Source organism: Molothrus aeneus, chromosome 8 (assembly GCF_037042795.1).
Source record: "Molothrus aeneus isolate 106 chromosome 8, BPBGC_Maene_1.0, whole genome shotgun sequence".
In the NCBI taxonomy this organism is placed as follows: Eukaryota; Metazoa; Chordata; class Aves; order Passeriformes; family Icteridae; genus Molothrus; species Molothrus aeneus.
The window spans coordinates 1,414,643-1,436,350 of record NC_089653.1 but is presented as its reverse complement, the minus strand read 5'-3'; the positions used below and the strand labels follow the sequence as shown (position 1 = coordinate 1,436,350).

The window sequence follows — 21,708 nt, the reverse complement described above, 5'->3', positions numbered from 1 at the left end:
CAATACCCAAGAGATCACATTTGACATTTTAAGGGAGGCATTGAGGACAAAGCAGTTAATTTGGGAGATCACACTGGCTCAGAAGAATAAATACCTTTTTCCATTACACATCAGGTATGTTAAGTGTCTTCAAACAATAAGTTTCTTACATATCTTACATGTCACAAATGCACAAAAAGTTTTATCACCGTGTTTGGGTTGTGTGTTACTGAACAGGTATTGGGCCTACAGGTATTTTAGAGATCTTGGCTTCCAATGAGCTCCTATGTAGAATGGCTTTGCAAACTTTGAACTAATACAGACAAATCAGCTCTCTGCAGTGAAAAAAATGCTGAACCGTGTTTAAATACAATAAATTCAAGAAAGAAAAGAAGTAACTTGCTTCCAAATCCCCCACTCTTCCTAAAAGCATGTTTGTGAAAAAGATCAGAAGTAAGAAGCATCGAATGAACCAGTATTTGACCTATGTGGTGTTAGCTACAAGCTGTGCTGTGTTTGTTAGGCTGGCAGGGCAAGGTGTGAAATGCAGGCTCTGAACACTCCAGCAAGGTGGAAACCAACGTGGTAGCTCTGGGTGCTGTGGAGGCACAAAGGGGGTGCTGCTCCTTCACAGCTGTGCATTTCCAGGGGGCGCTGGCAGCAGGAGGAAGCTGGAACAGTGACTGAGCCTGCACAGCGTTCTGCTGTGCTGAGTTACTACATACAACTTACCAAAAGGGTTTAGGAAAGGAATTACCAAAGAAACTAACCTATTCATCTACCCTTCTCCCCTTAAACAAGTGAATGTTTCAATTTGTTCACTAGACCAAGAGTACATAGAACTGAATCAGTGTTCATAGGAGTTACAGTACAACCACCTTTATGGAACCATAGTACAACATTTTAAACCGACTGTAGCCTGGAATATGTAATACATCCTTAGGAGTAACTAGTATAAAAAGTATCAACATCAGTGGTTTGAATATAAAAATTTATTTAAAGTCAGAGTATGCAACAAATAAAACCTACAGAAAACAGATTTTCCCATCACAATCTGTTGCTTACCAAATAATATTGTGAAAACACATTCCTTCAGTCATTATAAAGTTCTTAAAATACAAAAGAAATTAAATTTTGTAAGAAAGTCTAGTAGACCAGAGACTGTTTCTTCCAAGATGTTCTGCAGAAGCAAGGCTATCCTTCAATACATCCCACGCCATCCTCCTCCACCCATACTGCCTTGCCCATAGTATCCTCCACTATTTCCACTGCCACGACCTGCAAACAATTGACACAAGGTCACACATACATACATACCTCAAAGGAAGAGAAAGTGGGATGGGTGACACAGAACTGGTGAAGGTGACAACTTCACACCAACAACGCTCCAGCACTACTGCTCTTAACCAGCGTCTGCAGCACAATGTGCAAAGGCCCCAGAGACTGAGCTCCAGAAAACCACTGCCCCTCTCTTTCCCTTCTCCCAGCCCAAAGCCCAGCAGCCCTGTCCCCCTCCACAGCCGTTCACACACATCCCAGGCCAGCTGGCAGAGAACTTGTACTCACTGTATCCACCCAGGCCGTCAGGGGTTCCGTATCCACCGCTGTAATTGCTGCCCATCCCCATTCTACCAACAGAGCCGTACCCTTGATCTGCAAAGCCACAAGAGCAACGTTACAAGCCCGGAACTCATCAGACTCGGCACAGCACCGGCTGAATGTGCAATTGATGCGTACCCATTCCATCTCTGCCATAGCCTCCCATTCCAGAGCCACCTCCAGCAGTGGAATTCAGGAACAGCTCAATATACCGATGCTCTGAAGAAGCAAAAAAGCCTCCGTTTGTATTTTGTTTTCCAGACCAGAAGCACAGGTACAAAGGAAACCCTCACCCCCTCACAGGCAGCAGCCCACAAACAAGCGAGCTTGCAATATGGGAAACTGGGAAAACCTCAGGATGGAGCCTGGCCGAGCAGCGCCAGGGAACACGACACTCACGCATGTGATTCTTATCCTTGGACATGGCAGCTACTGCATCCTCGTGTGTTACAAACTCCACATCTGCCTCTCCTGTAGCTCTTCCATCTGCTCCAATGTCAATGTGAACTCTTATAGGGTTCAATGGTGAGAAAAACTAGGGAAAAAACAAATTAAAAAACCAATCACGTTAATGCAGAATTCAAGCCAGGTACTTTTTTTCCATTTGCATGGTTAGTGGTGCACTGCTTTAATTCAATGTCATCCTACCACACAGATGTAACTACTCACTTCTCAAGTAGTACTTAGTGGTTCTGGGACATTCAGCATCAGGTCAACCTACGTTTACAACCCATTGTTACTACACAGCCTGGAGAGCTGCAGCTACAGAGCCTGAGGAGCTTCCTTTGAATGCAGATACAAACAACTCCTGCCCACACACTCTGCTCTGAGCAGCACAGTTAAATGTGATGGCATCCTGGGCAAGAAAACCATCAGTTGGTTTCCATTTGGCTCTGCTCTTCCAGATTTCTCAAAGCAAGGATGCATTCATGGAATTCAAGAGAAGTTGCCTGTCAATAGCACTGCTCTTCCTCACTGCCCCAGATCTAAGCCTGACTTTTGGCCCTCGCTGTCACAGAGTCTTTACCCTAAATGGAACAATCAAACTGTCACAAGAAAATACACCTCCATTTAAGTAAACCAACCCACCCACAAAAGCAAACAAGCAAAAGTTGAAGAATGGAGCTCTGCATATGTAATACATAGGTGCCACTGGCAAGACAGCCTCTCTCCAAAGACGTGCTATGTTTAAACCAGGCCTTGTATCCCAAGAAAATCTTTTCCCCAACAACACCACATCTGCACTGACTCAAGAATGCATTCCCAAGATCCTGCAGATGCACCTCTACCTGCCACCCCAGTGTCTTTAAAGAGGGATACAGTCCTCTCCAAGCCAACACAGCCTGCCCACCCTGCCTCTCCTGAAATAAAGTCTCAGAGAGGCTAACAAACAAATATGCAAACTAAGCAATTTAAGTTTCACACCTTCTGTCATTCTGGCAAATCAGATAAGCTTAAAAAAATCCTAAAGACCTTAAAATGAGGATACTGATTACAGCAAGTGTTGTCTCTGCAATCCATCTTTTATGGAAACGAAGGAGCAGAGAGTGCAGGGATTAATGTTAAATATAGCTTTGCTGACTTCTCCGCTAATCCCACCTCAGACAGTAGCTCTATAAAAGCTGGTTAACTTTGTGCAGATGTAGCAGTGACTGGTTTGAGAAGGCTCCCCCAGTTTGGCTGGGACAGCCAGGGACGTGCACGCTGCTGGCATGAGAAGCCCTTTCCCCCGTGGTACTTACGTTAGCAATATCGTTTTCCGTGGCTCGGAAAGGCAGCCCTCTCATGTGAACAAAATGACCTCCACCATGGAACCCCGACCCTGCATCTCCAGCTCCATAGCCATGGCCTCCCATGCCTATTGGAAAACCCAAACCAAAAAAACCCACACACCTCTAAGATCATGAAAAGCCAAAAGTCATCACTACTCTTTTTCTGAAAGCACTTAAATATACCAGTGAATGCACGGTGTTTACACTTCCCATGTTTCAGCCCAAACCTTATCCAGAAGCCCTGCTAAGCAATCTATTTACCTTTGACTCCCCAATCCCCTCCCCTTTTTAACAGCCTTCTTTACCAAACAGCAGAATGAAACTGTTATCTCTGTCTTGGAAATACTGTGTCTTGCAACTCAAGTAACAGGGAAACCTTTTCAGACAAACTATGAATTTCGTTTACCTCTCCCATCCCTCATCCTGTCGTCATAGCCGTCGTTTCCGTAGCCATAGTTATTATAGCCACCATAATCATCAAAGCCACCATATCCTGTGCAGTGGAGAGAAGGAGAGGAGCCATTACACCACTGCTCACAGTTCACACAGCAATGCACACACAACACTCAATTCTGCAGTCTCTGGGCAGCCAGCACTTTGCAAACAGCCCCTGCACACTGTCAAACCTGGATTTCTGAACATGGTGCAAAAGTACATTTCTTTTTATGTAACACAGACTGAAACATGCAAATGGAAAGATCTGATTCTAATGAAAATAGCTCCCTTATTATTAACATTCATCTTAAATACTCAGCCACATGATTTGATACAAGTTTTTTTTCAGATAAATACATCCAACCTAACGGGCATTACAGCTAGTGCCATTTCTTATTTCTTGACAAGCATGTCAGAAACATGAAACTGCCAAGAGAACCTGTGTTCATTAGATGAACATACCACCGTCATATCCACCACCTCCTCGACGCATTCTGTCATACATACTTCCACGCCCAGCTCCATAATAACCCCCTCTTCCTCCTAATGGTCTATCATATGGTCCAGGTCGCTGTTGTCCCATCATTCTTCTTGGCATGTCAGAGAATCCTCTGATTTCGCTCTTACTACTTTTGAAGATTTCAATGTATCTAGTAAGAGAGGATTTTCAAGGCACCAGTAAGAACACAGGCAGAAGCAGTCTGAATTTTACAAAAGGCCATACTACATTTTCTAGAGCCAAAGGTACAAGCCAATAGCAGTGACTAGAAATACCACAGAACTTAAGTTCCTCCTCAAAACTGTAAGAATCTTAAGTGCATTTAAAAAAACCCACTTTAGAGTGGCAAAAATTACTATGTGAAAATTCTAGCTGTACAAATTAAGCTTAAAACATGTCTTTCCAGTATGAGAAACATACTGTTGAAAAAACAATGGCTATAGCAGCATTTATCACAAATTACCCTACACGAGCATGATTGAAACAGTTTTCTGAGTTTAGCAAACTACCCGGTGCAATACTGTCTCCCCCACCCCCCAAATCTACTGTAATTCCCCAGTTAACTTAGGATCAGTTATAAAAATTCTTAAAAACAGCCAATTCCCCAATGGTCCCCAACCCCCCAAAAGCATTACTGACCCACAACCCCCAAAAAAGAAAGATTTAACACCATCCCAAACTCTCCATCCCCACCTGTGCCCTATTCTTTCCTTGTGTTTCCCCAGAGCATTTTCTGCTATCTCCTTTGAAGCAAACTGCACGAAGGCCTCCCCTGTGCTTCTCCCCTGGTAGTCCAGCGTCAATGTTATCCCATTTGGCACGATTTCCAACCCTTTAACCCAAGGACAAATAACCCCGTCAAGGGGAACAGTGTTAAAGGCTGAAACATTCCCATCTGTAGCAAATACTTAAAGCATATCTAAACAACAACAACGAAAAAGAAAACCACCTTGTTTCCCCCATCACCCAACAGTACAAGCCCATGATTTTTGCATTAAACATTTATGGATTTAGCCGTACTTTTCTGTTTAGACTATACAAAAATGCAACCACCTAAATTACACGAAGAAAATATAGCTACCAATCAAGCAATTTAACTGATCCAAATGCTAACATTCAGGTTACCCCCCTGTGCAAGGTATGTTTCCCACCTCGACAAAATCAGGTACATTTTGTGTTCTACTATATCTACGGTTATCTGTGCTTCGTTTACAGGGCATAAATCTTAATTAAGATAAACTGATTCAACACAATCCCTCCCCATCCACCCCATTAAAAGCTATTAAACATGTCCAAAACGCTGTGTATAACATACAAAAAACTCTAAAGAAACCCACTACACTTCGACTATACTGGAGGTACCTTGGAAAAACTGAACAATCTCTTCTTTACTGCAACCAAATGGGAGGCCTCGGAGTCGTACCACTGTTCCGTCATTGGTTGTATCATTGGGCCCATTGTGTTTTCCACTCCAGTCCATCTTTTATTTATTTAAACCCTAAAAAAAAAAAAAATCCAACAAAACAGAAATAAAAACCCCCTGAGTTTCCGCCCGTGCTTAAGTCCCGCCCTTAAAAAGAAAACTGTTAAGATTTTATTTTGAAAACATGATGGATCATGAGCTTTATTTCTGTTCCGGATTTGAAACCGGGTATCCAAGCACACGCCAGCGGGATCTCAGCCCGCCACGGCGGGGACTGACCCCCACCCCCGGGGCTGCTGTGCTGGGATCACCGCGCGGCCGGCGGGCACACGTGGGCAGCACGGCACATAAAGCTCGGCATTTACTCCGAGCACGCTGCACATCCGCTCCGTAAAGCTTCGTGCGCTGTGGTTTTTTGGGCTGTTTTTTCCCTTGAAGCGCAACAGTTGAGGAAGGGGCTGGAGGCACAAGGCCTTTCTTTGTCTGCCGTCAGCCGGGGGCGGCGGGGGCGTGTGCGTGCCTGGGGCGCGTGCGGGGGGGCACCGCCGCCGTCCCACAAAGGGAGCCGCCATCGCCGCCTCGGCAGGCGCGGAGCCGTCGCGATCCCGCCTCCCGCCGTCCTCCCGAGACCGCGGCCCTGACCCCCGCCCGCTCCCCGCCGCCATTTACCGCGCCTCCCCGGGGCGCCCGCCACTCGCCTGGCCCGCTCCCGCCGCGTCCCGCTGCCCACCTCTAGCCTCGGAGGTGCGGTGCTGCGCTGCGCTGCGCTGCCCGCCCGGCCCGTGCCCCCTCGCCGCCGCAGAAGCCCCCGCCCGTCGCTCTCCCGGGACCGCTGCCGCCGCCGCCCTCGGCTCCACCGCTCAAAATGGCGACCGCGATCGGGAACGAGGCTCCGCACCGCCTCCCCCTCCCCCGCCCACGGGCACGCGCCGGGCCCGACCCGGCCACGGCCGGGGCCCGAGCCGCCGCCGGCGGGACTCTCCGCCCGCCGAGCCCCCCGGGCAGGCCCCGCCGCCGCTCACCCGGCCCGCTCGCCCTCTCCGCTCACCGCGAGCCTTTCGCGCACCCCTGGCCGTGCCCTGGCAGCCGCTCGCACAGGGCAGGACGCGCCTCTCGCTCTCTGCCGAGCCTTCCGGCGAGTCCACAGCTGCGCAGCGCCCACGGGCAGCGGAGCGTCCGGGCCGCGCGACTATCGCGATACCCGCGCCGCGCGCCGCCTCACACCCGCCTAGGCGGCTCCCGCGCACGCGCCACTCGCGGGGGGAGAGCGGGGGGTGGTGGAAGGGAGCGCGTGCGCATGCGGGGTAGGGGAGGGGGCGTTCCGCCTTTGCCTTTCGCCGCCTCCTCTACTGAGAGGCCGCCTGGGCGCGTGCGCGCTCCTCCCTCGGTCACGCGGCCACCGCCGCTCGTTTTGGCGCCAAGCGGGAGCGCGCGCGGCCAGGAGCGGGGGCGGGGCGCGCGCGTGCCCGGGCATCCCCTCACGGCGCCGCCCTCGCCTCGTGCCCGCACTGATGGCGGCGGCTGCGGCCATGCTCTGGAGCTTGTGTCTCGCTCTGCCTGTCCCTCTCCCTCGGCGCAGCTTTGGGAGGCAGTGAGGATGAGGAAGGCTGCTCGCTGTGGGCGCACGCCATGGCTGCTGCCCAGATCTCCTCAGCAGAGCTGCCGAGCCGGGCAGGATCCCGCCTCCCTCAGTGCGGGACACACCGTGCCGGGCGCTGTGGGGAAAGGGCGCGCTGAGGCGTTCAGGGGCTGCAAGGGAGGTTAAAATGTGTGGTTTAATTTAAAAAAAAGAATAATAAATCAGTGCGGAGCGCCAGGGGTGTAGGACGGAGTCTCAATCCGTGTCGGCGCTAGGAAGTGACGGGATGAGGCCGCTGGCTCCGCCTGCCGTCAGGAGAGCTTTAACTGGGAGCTGTGCTGGTCTGGGTAAAACAGGTTAGAGAGCACCTGGCAGAGCGCAGCCTGCGGCTAAACAGGTGCACACGACAATGCAGATTCCAATTTTTACGGTTGATGCATTTACAAACCGGCCGTTTTCTGGAAATCCTGCGGCAGTTTGTCTGCTTGAAAATGTAAGTTAAAAAAAACCCCAACTGTTTTTTGAGGTACTGCAATGACATTTGCCGTTCTGTACTTGGCCTGAGCACTCAGCACTGCATTAGACTTTGCTTTCTTTACTCGAAACTTCTGTTTTCCAGACTTGTTTGCTGTAGCACAAGAATACAGACAAATTAGCAAAGGAGTTGCTTTTTTTTTTTTCATCAAAACGATGTCATACAAGACAACGTTTGAAGTTTTTGTGGGCTGTTAAAAATATTTTTTTAAGGAACAAACTGGATTTATTTTGAGTTAAGAGAAATGGCTTAATTTCTTCAAGAATAATTCAGACTAAAAGTTCTGAAGAATTAAGAAGGATTCAGAGTGAACTCTGAAAAGTAACGCTGTAAAATGAAATCAGTGCTCAGTAGAAGGATTAAACTGTGGGGTTTGATTTTGGTGTGGGTTTTGATTTTTGGTGTGGGTTTTCTCCCTATTTTTCTTTAATTTTTACTCTTTCTCTAGAAAGAAAAAGAGGGGGTACAGACCTCGATGTGACTCTTTCACCATTAGCGTGTTGGGTTCAGCTTTATCCAAGTTTAAACAACCAGTTTTTATTGCTTCAGTGTTGCATGATAGTTTTGGTGCAGTTGACAGTAGTTATCCCCCTCATCAGGGTGTCGTGCACAGTTGGTGCTAATTGGTACCAATTTCTAACAACAACAATTATTAAGATGGATCCGAAACTTACAGGCCTTGTATTGTTTGGGTAGTAACTCCTGATAAAAATTGTAAATCTGAAAATCTATGTAGGGTAGCCAGTGGCAACAGCTCGTAATGCCAACATGAATCCTTTCTAGAGTTCCTAAGTCTGTCTAAATCTTATCTAGCATTGCCTACTTACCAGGTCAGCCAAAGGTGTGACTGGGAACATCTCTCTTCAGACATATTTTTGGCCCCATAAAATCTAAATACTCTCAAAATTATCTCTGTATTAAAATTATGAGGTTCTAATTTCATTTTTTATATTAATTTTACTTTGTTACATCAAGATATCATGAAGCTACCTTACTTGCATGACTTTGGGATGCAGATGTTTAAATTTTTCTCCAGTTCCTGGAAGTAAAGGCTTTAGTGTGAAGCTAAAGCTGAGATCCTAATTCAGCATTTTATTCTAAGGTTGAAGGAAGTGGCCATGCAAAACAAGTGTTCTCTGCTCCCTCCAGAGTCTCAGCAGATGCTTTACAGAAAAAATCAGGAGAAATGCAATGGCAAAACCAGTCCTCTCTGTGTTCCAGAGGTGCCACAGGATGGCAGTGTTTCAATGAAGTTCCATGTCATTAAAAAAGAAGTTATTCTAATAACATTTTTACTGGTCTTTGCCCTGGTCTAGGATCTTTGCAGTAACTGACAGAACTCTTCCTGAGATAAAGGGAATGTAACTGTGCTGAACTCTTCCTGGGATAAAGGGAATGTAACTGTGCTGTAGAATGTGAGAATGTTGTTTAACTGTACAGAATTCAGTCTGCAAGAGCAGCTCTAGTGGACTAATCAGTTCCTGGTTTGTAGCTGCAGTATGGGATTTTGGCTGAAAAGGGTTAGTTATTGAAGGAAGTAATTCAAGTTTAAAGGGCACATTTTTATCTCAGAGGCTGAACCTGACCAGGTCCCTTCAGTACTTTGTTTCACTTGAGTTTCAGTATTTTAAAGGTTAGATTCTCAAACCTGGCCAGTCAGCATAACCGTGGGGAAAGAGCAGTGGAACATGGGCCAAGGAGAATGTTCTACAACCCCTGGGCTTGGGTATCTTGGGATCAATGTCCACTGGCTTAAATTACAGGCACTTTGTGAGCTCCAGCTGTTTCTTCTTTTTTTCTTTTTCTTCCAATTTGTCTCTTCTCAACTCCTACCAAGGGAGTGGATTGTCCCACTTAAGGTTGTTTTTACTCTCGGAGATTATTGTGAATTAAAACTGAATCCATGTTTTATTATAATAGAAAATTAACTGTCTGTATTTGACAGAAAGTTTGATTCTGCATTTTTTGGCCTTTGCTTGACTGGATTTGTTGTGTCATCCCTAGGACCTGGATGAAGATTTGCACCAAAAAATTGCAGCAGAAATGAACCTTTCAGAAACAGCTTTCATCAGAAAACTGAAACCTGGAGATGACTTTACCAAAAGTTAGTGGTTCTGCTTACAAGAAAACATCAGACAAATGCAGAATTCATTCAGACTCACTCTGTGGATTAATTTTCAGCTGAATCAGTTTGCTGAATCTGCTCACTTGGCAGTTGTGTGGTGGCCTGAGCCAAGGCTCATCCCCTAGTCTGGACTTAGATTCCAGGTTAAGGAGTCATGTTTGTCAGCTTTGTTGTTTGATGGATTGTTCAGGGAGTAGGATTTTGTACAGTCTCTGTAACTAAAAATATTAAGGATAATAGTAACTACAATTGCTTGCTACTGTTAATAATTGGAATTTACTTTAGGGTCAGACTAATTGCTTGGAGCAGGAAGTTACAGTACTTTTCATTTTTCATGTTAGCATTTTGCCAATATGTTTAACATGCTTATTTTCAGTCACCCATCTCTACCAGCATACAAAATGGCACCTTCTTTGTCATTATAGAGCTTTTGGCACTAATGGGCTGTTTGTGGCCTCAGACAGATCCACACAGCTGCCCAGGGTGCACAGGTCTTTCAAAGCATTTGGTCACTCAGCTACACCTGAGACTGTGTGTGCTGAGGGCTGGTGGGAGTGAGCCAGGAGCATCAGAATGTCATTTATCATCTGCTTCTGGAACATGAATTGGTGTAGGGAGGGCTGCTGGACACAGCATGTGTTTCTGCAGGCCTTCACCATCAGTATTAATTTAATGTTAATTAAAGAAAAAACCAAACCAGTCAACTCTATTACTTTAGGGACATGTGGCTTTCTGGCAGTGCCCCATGTTCTGTCAGTCCTGTGTGTCTGGAGTGTCCAGGCAGCCGTTCTGGGTCACGTTTGCCTCCCTCAGGCACGTGCATGAACCCTCCATGTCCTGCTCCCAGGACAGCAGCAGGCTCCCAGCTGGGCTGGGCTGGGCTGGCCCCCACAGCACTTCACTGCTGGGGACATCACCTTCCACCACTGGGTTTGTTTGGCTTCTCTTTGTGTTTATTACAGGGGACTGACTTTGATGTATTAAACTTTCCAGAGGAGCAGTGACAAGACTGGTTTGGATTAAAAAAAATTCATTTTCTTTTTCACTTCTTGTTGTGTTTGTATGGTAATTATTCACTTGAAGTGCACATGCAAAAGTTACAGGAAACCAAGTATCATACATGTGTATTACAAATTTTTTAAACAGCAAATAGAAATATGATTTCTAGTGAAATGAAGGGTTAGTAGACATTAGGGGCTTTTACCAGACTTAACTGGTGGTTTAAGCAAAATAATTCATAAGTGAGCTAACTCCAGTACAGGCAGTGTTATACCAACAAAACCATCTATGGCCTCTGATCAGTAACCTGGCCTGCAGGTGATACAGATCATGACTGCCTCTGGAGGATTTCATAATACACACGGACATGGAGGCTTTGTCTTCTAAATGAGACCTGTTCAGGACAAAGGAAAAGCTGTGCAGCATGCAGAGGTTGTTGACCTGATTCAAAAGGGATAGCTATTCTGAAAAATCAGTGTCAAATGGGTGCCTAGAAGTGTGGTTAGGACCAAAACTGATTGTAACATGCATTTTGATTAACTGAAACATCATCACTCTATATATATATAATTGAGGTAAAATTAAGATATAGACTTCTTCCACTTATTAAACTTTATTTTTCCAAGGTTCCTGCTTTGGGCTCAGATGGTTCACCCCAGCCAGTGAAGTTCCTCTCTGTGGTCATGCTACTCTTGCATCAGCTGCTGTGTTATTTCACGTACAAAGTAGGTTTACAACTTATGTGTTATTATAGCTTTTTAGAACATTTACTTCTAGTTAACATCTTTGTTTTTTTAAGACAAAGGCAATTAGACATTCAGAACATCTGTAGAACACAACTGGAGATACCCTGGGTATTGCCTGTAGTTACAAGGCTGTAGTCTGATGCCTGCCCTCTGATTCCCATGCCCTGCTATTACTCTGGTGTAGGAAAAGTGCTAAATATGCAAATGTCATCTGGGAGAGGTAGAGCAGGATTTGATGAATAGGGAATATTGCTCTTTCTGTTAAAAGGGCATTCCCATTCATTCTAGGCAAATGCAGGAATGATTCCCTGACAATTGCTGTGTTTATTAGCCTCAGCAGATTGATTGAGTTAGTTGGGAATTTTGCCCAGAATACAGTGTTGCTCTATATTTGAGCTGCATAACTAACTTTTTCTGAATATACTGAGCTACTTCCAGGGCTATGATAATTTAGATTAAAATTCCAATGTTTGATAATGTTGCAATGTTCTCTCTCTAGAAAATACAAACTCAGTTCTCACGTTTGTGACACTGAGTGGGGAATTAAAGGCCAGACAAGTGAAAGATCATATTGTCCTGGACTTGCCACTTTACACAGCCTACCCCCAGGTTAGTCAAAATTTTATTCACTATAGGCTTTCAAGGAAAATGTGTATTTGTATGTGTATCTCAGTATATGTGTCTGTTTGTAGTTGCATAGATACATACATATAAATTGCATTTTTTACAGTGTGTGTGTGTTGTTTTTTTTTTTCTTCAGGAACTTAAGGAAGTAGAAGAATTAATAAAGGTAAAGGAAGAATCTATCAGTTGTCTTAGAAAAACATTTATAATAGCTTTGCTTATTTTTTATGTATAAAAATGGCTAAAAAATGGTGACAAGGCACTGCTCAATGTACTCCTGAACTGGAAACACCAAACTTCAAAGCTCTCAGTAATGAGTCAGAGGGTCAGGGAGTGGAATTCTCCAAAGTGCTGCAGCTGAACCTGTGTCTCCCATTTCCATTGACCAAAGTGTCAATATTTATTTCAATGGCATTTTCAGCCTTTTGTGTGCTTAAGAGGGCAGTCTGTGTCCTTGCCCTCCTCTAGGTCCTGGATTTCTTCCCAAACTGACATACATGGGGCTTGTAACTCCCCCATATCCATTCAAACACTTGGTGCATTTGCTTTTCTTGCTTGCACGTGCTTGAGGGTAGCATGGAAGAGCTTGCATAAGCCCTCTTCTAGCAGGGAAGGTGCTCTACAGAAATGCTAAGGGAATAATATTTTATGTTCACGTGATGATGGTTTTTCCTGTCTCTGCATTTCCCACCAGGCAGCTGTTGGTGACATGATTGTCCAAGACATCCGCTATTCTCCCGACACAAAGAAGCTCCTGGTCCGCCTCAGTGACACTTATGACAGGTAATTGCTTTAATCAAGAATGCAGACATGGAGCTGGCCTCTTTATTCCTTACATACCAGGCTCTTTTATCTTGTTTTAAATCAGGTGGAGATTAGAAACCTCTGATTTAAATTTCTGTGTAAAGTGGTTATTTGATCTTTTAAAGTGAGCTTATTGAAGCTGCAAAGCTGAGGAAGATCATTCTGAAATCTCTCTTCAAGAGAAGGAAGCAGTTTTAATGATGGTGTATTTTTCCCATCCATCTGAGTCTAAGGATGATCCAGGGACCTGGTGGGAAGTTGGGAGTCCTGCTTCAGCTCAGGGCACGTTGGCAGAATGCCAGGGAGTCTTACTTGCCTGGGTCTGTAATCTGCTTACACATGCTTAACAGCACCATGAGTAGCTTTAGAGAGAAAATTCCAATTCAAATTATTCCAAAGCATTTGTTAATCTCATCTGAATTTCATTGTTAATTCAAGTATGATTTAGGTAAATACTGCTGAAACATAACTTCTTTAATCAGGCCAAATTACTCTTATTACAAACTTGAAGTTTGGCCTGACTAATGGTTAAAGTCTGGGGTACTGGGGGAAAACAAATATTCTCAGCTGAGTTCTTATAATTTCACTCTTTCAGACTGTTCTGTAGGGAGGTATCAGGCAGTTACAGACTGCTTTAGAATGATATGTGTTGTTTGCCTGCTCTGAAAGGAGGTGGAGCACTTGGTACATTCCATAGTGAGGCAATAATTCTTTCAATGATTAAAATGTTGATACAAGGTGAATTTTTTTTTTTTTGGTGGCTAATATTTCAGGATGCTCTGTTTTCAGAGATAAATAGGATGGCTTGATGCATGGCTTGACGTTTTTTCTCTGCTCATTCAGAGTGCATGAGGTTCCAGGTGATTTTTCTGTCAAGTACCATTGTGAGGACAATGCTAGGGATCTAGTCTCCCCTAATATTTTAGGGCTGGTTTGAATTGTAGAGAAGGTGATTCTGTAGCTTTATTTTTTTCTTTTCAGTACTTATATTCATGTAAAATGAATTATGGGCTATTAAATTTTCAAAATTATATTCAAGGTCTGTCTTGGAAAACTTGAAAGTGAATGCACAACACTTTTTGTCAGCTGAAAAGACAGGAAAATTGAAAGGACTCATACTCACTGTTAAGGGAAATTCCAGTGGAAAAGGCCATGATTTTTACTCCAGATATTTTGCACCTTGGGTTGGAGTTCTGGAAGACCCTGTTACAGGTATGTGTTTGTATGATAAGCAGCTCATACTTTTTGTTTCAGTTGAATTAAAAGGTTCTTATTCAGATTCATTAATCTGTTTTTGTACTTTGGAGTCTCTTATAAATTAGTGGTGTATATGGATAGCAGGAGTGGTCATTAAACTAGAAACTTTTATGGCTGAGGCAAACTCATTCAGAAGAAATCAAATCAGCTTCTTACTGTCATTAGGCCAGATATTCTTGTGTGTTTTTCAGATCTTTTCCCTCAAGTATTACAATTAGATAAAAGTGAGAGTCTAGTTCATTACTGGATGAGTGTTGCAGTGGAAATTTATATCCTCTTCTGTTGGTGTTCTTTTTTGTGGTGCTTTGGATTTTTGTTTGGGTTCTTTTGCAGTGCATTTCAGCTGAGATCTTCCCTGGTTCATGACCCTGCTGCTGCTGTCAGGCCTGTGGGAGCTCAGCTGGCTGCATGTTAGGGCAGCAGGGCGTGTTCCTGCCTGTTCTCTGGCATTGCACTCAGTGTCTTGGATTGCTGCAGGGTGGTGTTCTTTGCTTAGGTACCATTTCATCATTAGTCAGCTGAGAATTGTAGCTGATGATGGTGCCCTCACCTAGCAAGACTTGCTTTGAAGCTAGAGGATGTGCCAGTAATACTGCTTTACCATAAATGGGAGTTATGAGTCTGCACAGCAGACAGAACTTAGGTTTTTTTTGCCCTAAACACACATGGCACTTGGTTTATGATATTTACATTTTGGCTATGCTTACTCTGTAAAGTAGTGATTATAATTTAATTCTGTACTTTGTTTCCCAATTTCTTTTAAGGATCTGCTCATGCTGTTTTAAGCAGCTACTGGTCAGAGCAGCTGGGGAAGAAAGAAATGCTTGGTAAGAGAAACTGTTTTATTGCAAAGCTGTCCATTTGTGTAAATCTACTCACTAGAAAAGAAAAGGTTGTATTACTACTGCAATGCAAAAAGTAGCAATAACTCCCTATCCATTTCCTCAAGATGAATAGAATATTAAGCAATATTTTGTGTGTGAGGTAATCATTTAGAAATTGCTTTTTTTCCTATCCACCACCATGACACATCATGCCCAGGGCTTTGAAGTGTTGGTTTCTGCATCATAAGTCTCTGCTGTCAGTTTTTGATCTTGGCTTTGGGATTTTAGTTCTCACGACCTTTCATCATCCCTGAAGCTTGGGATGTGTTTGGTTTGTGTGTTTGGTTCAATCAATGAGATATGCTTATTAGGTCACATCTTTGTTACTAAGCAAGAAACCTTAGAACATGGTGGAAAGAAACCAAGAGAAGCTGTTAACATGTGCCAATGCTGTGTGAGGAGTGTTGGGTGACTCCTTGCTTCTCCTGTTTCTGCTGCTTTGCCAGAGAACAGAGGAACAAGAGAAGCAACACAAAATACTCTCATCCCCTACCTGGTTCCCCAAGAAGGGACAGGGGACAATTCTGCACACAAACCTTTGGCCACGTTTAGTTTAGAGCAGAGGTTGGATACTTGATCTAATGAAGTTCTTTGTCCATAAAAGTAAACACTTTTCCAAACAAACAGCTAGCCTGAATGTAAGCCTTTCTGTATTGGGTCAAATCAATCTCAGAATGGAGTTTCTTGAGGATGGTAAGTCTTTAAAGGCTCCACCATGAACTGGACCTTCTCCATCATGGATCAAAGGAAAGATGTCATGTTCTGTCCCAAAGATCTTGTATTTGCATTTACACCACTCAATATCTGTGATAGTTTAAGTAATGCTGGGGGGAGGTGGGGGGGAATCTCAGCATGTTTTCTGAAGATGAAAAACTGTCTTTGGTAATGTGTCCCTATGGACTGGCTGTTTCTCAGAAGATTTTGACATTTTTGGATGTCAATGTGGGACTGAAACTCCCCATAGCATCTATAGACACTGTTTCTTTAAGCACTCAAACAGGCTGGAATTCTGTCTGTACTTAAAATTGACACTTTCTACCCGTTTTGCATTTTCATGTATTTTGTATGTACTGTCCCTGTTCTGCTTTTAGAGAAACCAGAAAGCAGCCAGGGCAATTGATACTGTAATCACCTTCTCTAATGTGTTCAGCACAAGAAAGTCCTATCTGTCCACAAGATAGGTTTGTGTTGTTCGGGTTTTCTTTTTCATTCATATTTCATGCATATATGTCCTCAAACTTCTTCTGTGTTAGAAATCATACAGAACTGTTTTAAATAGGACAAGTTAATTTGATGTATGTTTATGAGAAATAACTTTTCCTTACAGGGGTCATGTGCCTGTCTGAGAGGTATCAGGTAGTATTGGGCAGATTCTACTACTAATGAGATTATTTGGAAAAGATAGCTGGCATTCAAGGACATTCCATATCAGAAAGTATTAATAAATAAGAGCATCTTTGCACTTTTTAGAAATCTCTGTGGTGTCTTCTGCAATATCCGATACTTTTTATTGCAAAAATAAAGGAAGATTTTCTTCCGTAGAATGAAGCATCTGTTAGCTCCCAAGTAGATTACACATAAAGTAATATAAAATGTGGAACATGAAATCTATTGTCAGATCTCTCTGGCTATTGAGGCCTTTAGGAGGAGGTCAGCTGCAGCTCTGCTGAAGCATCAGACTTAATTTCCTGTGTTTGGGTTCTCTTCTGACTTTTTTTAGACTAAATTCTCAAACAACAACCACTCCCACTAACTACAAAGAGAATTTTCCAGTACTTTTACAAGGTGAAATACTTAATGACCTTTTCTTGAAGCTGGGTCCATGTCCTTGAATTTAAGCTGTTTGTACAATCAGGGTTTTGTACCAGTCCTTGCCTTTCTTGCATTTGAGGAGTCTCTGCAATGTATACAAGTTATAATCTCTCAGATGTATGGACTTCCTCAGTTGCTAGTGAATGCAGTGTAGAACAACTGTCTGTGTATCCAGCCCTTCACACTGCTGCCATATCTCTAGGGTAACATTTATAAACCTGCATAAGGAATTCCATAAACCAAACAAATTAGAGAGGACTTCCCAAATTATTGTGATGTCAAGGCCTTACCCAGGACAGTTTTTATCTCAGTTTAACCTAGGGGAATCTTGCTATACCAGTTTACTTGGGACAACTGTATTTATTTGTGGGGAAATTTGCTTGTTTGTCACTGCCTTTAACTTCTCTGATTCCTTCTGTTACAGAACAGGTTTATAGCATTTAAGGGTTGTTTTTTGGGGAGGCTTTACCAACATTACCAACATTACCACCAACAACAAAACACATAAAAAGACAGAAGAAGTTGCTCTGTTAAGGTACAATGAATCTACCTGTATTTAAATTTTTGCTAATTTGAATTCTCATGAAGTCAAGAGTTTTCATTGCAGTTTTAATCTTTTACAAGTAATCTCAACACATAGATTGACAACATCAGATTTATGCACAAGTGTTACATTTCTTCAAAGGAGAGGTGTTTCCCTCCATCAATCACCAGATTTGCCCACTTTTTTTCTTAGGATAAAAAAAGAGTCTTGGAGATCTTTGCTTGGGTTAAGGAACAAATGCTTCTTTCAGCATTCCTCTATGGGGTTTAGAAATTCAAACAAAATATTAGTGATTTCTTAAGTATTACTACAAGAGTGTAATAATACTTAAGAAATCACTAATATTTTGTGCTGATGTCATTCTATGACCTTATGAAGAAAATCCATTATTTCTTTAATTGGTTAAGCAGGGGTCATTGAGCTCCATCTAGGCTGGTAGGAAGCTCCAGAACAAGAGGATAGTGTTTGTACAAGGCCCCCAGCTGCTGTGTGAGTGCAGGGGGTGTGATACTGTGGTATCACCGGCCTTGTGGCTGCTCCCAAACTTTCCTGTGTGTCAGGTTAACCACAGAGGAGCCCAGGGCACTGTGAGGTCAGCTGGTAGATACTGTTTGTACACTTGTACATACTTGTTTTCATGGCAGATATGTATAAAATCTATGTATAGTGTGAAGTACTCCTGGTAAACACAGGTGTGGAATGGGTGTGCAACAGCTTTATGATCTGAAAGGTGAGTGCACTTCAGAGATGCCTGAAGCCTCCAGAGGCACTGCTGTTAAATGAAATGCTCTGGGTACTGAAATGTTCCATGCAGGCCTGTTTACTCTAGGACATGGCATGAAATACCAGTGCTTTTGTGTGAGAGAAGGAATAAATCAAGTATTATTTTCGTATAAGCTTGTCTAAAAATTTCTTTTGTGTGTTATTTTTTGTTTTTCTTGTACTTCAGAAGTTTCTTCCAAAAAATAAAAATAAAATAAAATGGACCAATATCAAAATAATCTCAGCAATCCTGACGTGAAAGAGCTAAGAGTTTGGACATTTCAAGAAGAAAAAAACAAACCAACCTTTGAAGAATTGAAATTTTATTTCAATCCGCTATTGTGGAAGACCTTAGCCTGCCTCCACACCTGGCAATAATAATTGATCAATTTTAGCTGACCTGGGTATTTTAAGAGTCTAAAATATTCACTTCAGTTACTACTTGAAGCAATACTCCATTCATAGGTGGTCTGACAAGTTAAAAACAACTCATGGTTCTATAAATGGAAAAGAACAGAAAGTATCAATCTCAATCTCTAAATAGCTCCTGTTTCCATTCTTTCAGAGTGCTTGCTTTGTCTGAGAATCTAATCTCCTGATCAAAGAAGGGCTTTCTTAGCAGCAGTGCCTGAGAAATAGTTTCAAAGCATACAGCATGTATGGCATCAGAGAGCCTGTGCTCTTTTGGGATCTGAATACAATCTCTACCCAATTTATAAATTGTGGGTTTGGGAGGAAAAACATGCCCCTTAGCTTTGGACAACTTCTGGAGCAGTTGGAAGTTCATTGAGTGAGGAGACTGAACATGATTGCCTCTTCATCCATTTAGAGCCTTTCACAAAAGCAACACTGCTTAAAACTTTCCTAAATGCCATCTGAACCAGACCCTTTTCAAGTCATGCAACTAAAATGAGACTGCTGAAACGAGTTAGAGACTCCACATGCTAGGTGAACATCATCCCACCTGTGTATGGCTCAGCAGTCCAGACAGAAGCTGAATTCTCTAAGCAATTGCAAGCAGAAGGCTGTGTCTACTTCAGGTTTACCCAGTTGTATTAAATGATATCTTCAAGATTCTAGAAATCAATATCTGTTGCATCCTGTATAAGAATTTGGTGTCAGTTTCTGACAGCTGAAGCTGTCTATGTTTCTTTGTAGACTTTTCTCATTGCCTTTGTGAGCTTATTACCCTTTAGGCAGGCACATCTTTGAATGCAGTGTCAGCTTTTGGTGTTCAGTGCCAGTGAAATGGCAATTCCTTCTCATGCAGATAACGCTTGGTGTTCTTCCTTCTTCCCTCCAAAAACTGTATCCCATGAAGGGAGAATTCAAAACTTCTTAGCTACATGGAAGAAACTAAATTTGCTACAACAAAGCCAACTGCCCCTCACTGCTTGTGTGAAGTAGCAGTTTTAGTAGCAGTAAGGCTGTCAGGCTCAAGAGGCAAGGTCTGGTTGGAAATACACCGCCTCAGCTGACCTTCATCCATGAAGGCAGTTCATCCAGGCTGTCCCTGCTGCACTGTTTGCCCTGGTGCTGCTTGCTTTCTGAGCCAGAAGCCTCCTTTCCCTGAGTTTTCATGGATTTCTAAAGCATTTGTGACACACAGGAGTTTTTTAACTCTGAGTTCTTGTTTCTCTTTAGCGTTTCAGTGCTCCCGCCGTGGAGGAGAGCTGAAGATTTCTGTGCGCGGTGACGGCAGAGTGGACATTGCAGGGCAAACGGCTGTGGTGTTAAAAGGAAACCTGACTTTGTGAAAGAACTGCCACCAGTCTCCCTCTGCTCTCACTAATCACTAATCTTTATGTTACTCTGATTATGCTGATTTTATCTTAGCTCTAGGCAGTCAATTACTGCTGTTCTCAAAATCTTTTATTACTCATTGGCCATTTTTAAAAATTGCTTGAAAGTACTCACTTCTGATCTTCAAGATCCTTGGTATTCTTCACTTCCATCTTGCCACTTCCTATGTGCCTTGACCAATGAAAATGTTTGAGTACAGCTATCTTGTTTTTCTGCCTTTAAATGATTCTTCTCTTTATTTCCAAATTCTATGTCGAAATCCCTTACTGCTTCTTGGATTAAACTGTAAGCATCTGTTTGATAATCAAATTTTTCCCATGTAGATAATTTTTCATGAAATCTGAATTAATTTTTTAAAAAAAGTATATTTTCTTGGCTATGTATTAAAATGGCAGCCATGTTCACTGACTTACTTGAATTAAAATATGAAAAAATATAAATGGTTTAGAAACATGCCTTGTGGTTTTCTTTTATGAACAGTATTTTTTGAAGTCAAATGGTATTGCCTTTGATCATAGCACTGCTGCTTAGTCAATACTTTAATTAAAGGTTTAGTAGATTTAACAGATTGACCTTGTGATGCACCTAAAGCTGATTAAAATCTGAGGGGAAACTTTATTGGTTACAGTAAGGTCAATTATTTTTCAAAACCTGAAGATTTTCTCCTAAACTGAAAGTTTCTTCTGTAATCTTCATGAAGTGTACTGCTTCAGATTTTGTCACCATGATGTGGTCTTTCACTGGATTTATTAGGAATATGGAACTTCCAATGACTAGCTAAAACTGTTTTCTCTTTCAAGTCACCTCTGTCTTAAGCTTTGCTTTAGTTCTTTGCAATATTTCAGGGTGATGTGTTTTGAATTCAGAAGACACTCTGATACTGTGGGAACAGTTGGATGTCATCCTGTTATAAATCATCAGGAACTTAGTTGTGCCAAGTTCCCATTTTTCCTTTTATTTTGAATTTTATCAGAACTTGCTAGTTACATCTTACTTAAGTCCAAGCAGCTGGACAAGTAACAGTGTGAGAATCTTAGTTTAAATAGAAAATTCTATCTCTTGAAGCTACAAAGAACATAGCAATAATGAGATTTAAATGCACTGCTCATCTCAGGGCTAGGTGGCAAGCAAAAGCAGTCTCCAAATGGAAATGCACATTCTTCTCCTGCATTCAGTCTTGCTGGAGTTGGTGGAGCTGCAGGATGATTTATACACATGGACTTGTGATCAGGTGCAGGTCACAGCTGTGGTGGCAGCTTTGGCCCTGGCCTCCTGTCCCACAGCTCGGGTTGTTCCCTGGGTTGTTCCCTGGGTTGTTCCCCGGGTTATTCCCTGGATGTTCCCCGGGATGTTCCCTGGGTTGTTCCCCGGGTTATTCCCTGGATGTTCCCCGGGATGTTCCCTGGGATGTTCCCCTGGATGTTCCCCGGGATGTTCCCCGGATGTTCCCTGGGTTGTTCCCTGGATATTCCCTGGGTTGTTCCCTGGCTTATTCCCCAGGTTATTCCCTGGATGTTCCCTGGGTTG

At 43.1% G+C, this 21,708-nt stretch overlaps 2 protein-coding genes across 7 annotated transcripts; one reads left to right on the top strand and one right to left on the bottom strand.

Annotated features, from left to right (window-relative positions):
* Positions 1-953: 953 nt before the first annotated feature.
* On the bottom strand, positions 954-6,946 carry HNRNPH3 (heterogeneous nuclear ribonucleoprotein H3). Of its 5 annotated transcripts, none has more exons than XM_066554249.1 (10): positions 6,730-6,946; positions 5,647-5,782; positions 4,978-5,116; positions 4,248-4,435; positions 3,757-3,843; positions 3,321-3,436; positions 1,978-2,113; positions 1,717-1,797; positions 1,546-1,632; positions 954-1,257 (listed from the first exon to the last, which is right to left on the bottom strand). In XM_066554249.1, exons 2-10 carry the CDS (start codon positions 5,762-5,764, stop codon positions 1,181-1,183), a joined length of 1,029 nt encoding a protein of 342 aa, XP_066410346.1. In that variant the 5' UTR covers positions 5,765-5,782; positions 6,730-6,946; the 3' UTR covers positions 954-1,180. The 5 variants fall into 5 exon arrangements, with proteins under 5 accessions (XP_066410346.1, XP_066410348.1, XP_066410344.1 ...); XM_066554251.1 differs by having other exon boundaries at positions 4,293-4,435; positions 6,756-6,946; XM_066554247.1 differs by having other exon boundaries at positions 6,756-6,945.
* Positions 6,947-7,356: 410 nt separating this feature from the next.
* PBLD (phenazine biosynthesis like protein domain containing) lies at positions 7,357-20,623 on the top strand. Of its 2 annotated transcripts, XR_010784007.1 has the most exons (10): positions 7,357-7,779; positions 9,826-9,925; positions 11,572-11,670; positions 12,191-12,300; positions 12,452-12,481; positions 13,010-13,098; positions 14,159-14,331; positions 15,141-15,203; positions 17,497-17,607; positions 20,023-20,128. XR_010784007.1 is itself a non-coding variant. In XM_066554694.1 (9 exons), exons 1-9 carry the CDS (start codon positions 7,696-7,698, stop codon positions 20,133-20,135), a joined length of 861 nt encoding a protein of 286 aa, XP_066410791.1. In that variant the 5' UTR covers positions 7,360-7,695; the 3' UTR covers positions 20,136-20,623. The 2 variants fall into 2 exon arrangements, 1 of the variants encoding a protein (XP_066410791.1); XM_066554694.1 differs by lacking the exon at positions 17,497-17,607 and having other exon boundaries at positions 7,360-7,779; positions 20,023-20,623.
* The last annotated feature ends 1,085 nt before the right edge of the window (positions 20,624-21,708 follow it).

What these genes read in the sequence shown, in the direction of transcription:
- PBLD (XM_066554694.1), top strand. Translation starts at nt 7,696, where the DNA reads ATGCAGATTCCAATTTTTACGGTTGATGCATTTACAAACCGGCCGTTT. An exon ending in CAGTTTGTCTGCTTGAAAAT is followed by an intron (nt 7,780 to 9,825) that starts GTAAGTTAAAAA and finishes TGTCATCCCTAG; the next exon opens with GACCTGGATGAAGATTTGCA. An exon ending in TGGAGATGACTTTACCAAAA is followed by an intron (nt 9,926 to 11,571) that starts GTTAGTGGTTCT and finishes TATTTTTCCAAG; the next exon opens with GTTCCTGCTTTGGGCTCAGA.
- HNRNPH3 (XM_066554249.1), bottom strand. Translation starts at nt 5,764, where the DNA reads ATGGACTGGAGTGGAAAACACAATGGGCCCAATGATACAACCAATGAC. An exon ending in GATTGTTCAGTTTTTCCAAG is followed by an intron (nt 5,117 to 5,646) that starts GTACCTCCAGTA and finishes CTTGGGTTAAAG; the next exon opens with GGTTGGAAATCGTGCCAAAT. An exon ending in CTATGGCAGAGATGGAATGG is followed by an intron (nt 1,633 to 1,716) that starts GTACGCATCAAT and finishes GTGGCTTTGCAG; the next exon opens with ATCAAGGGTACGGCTCTGTT.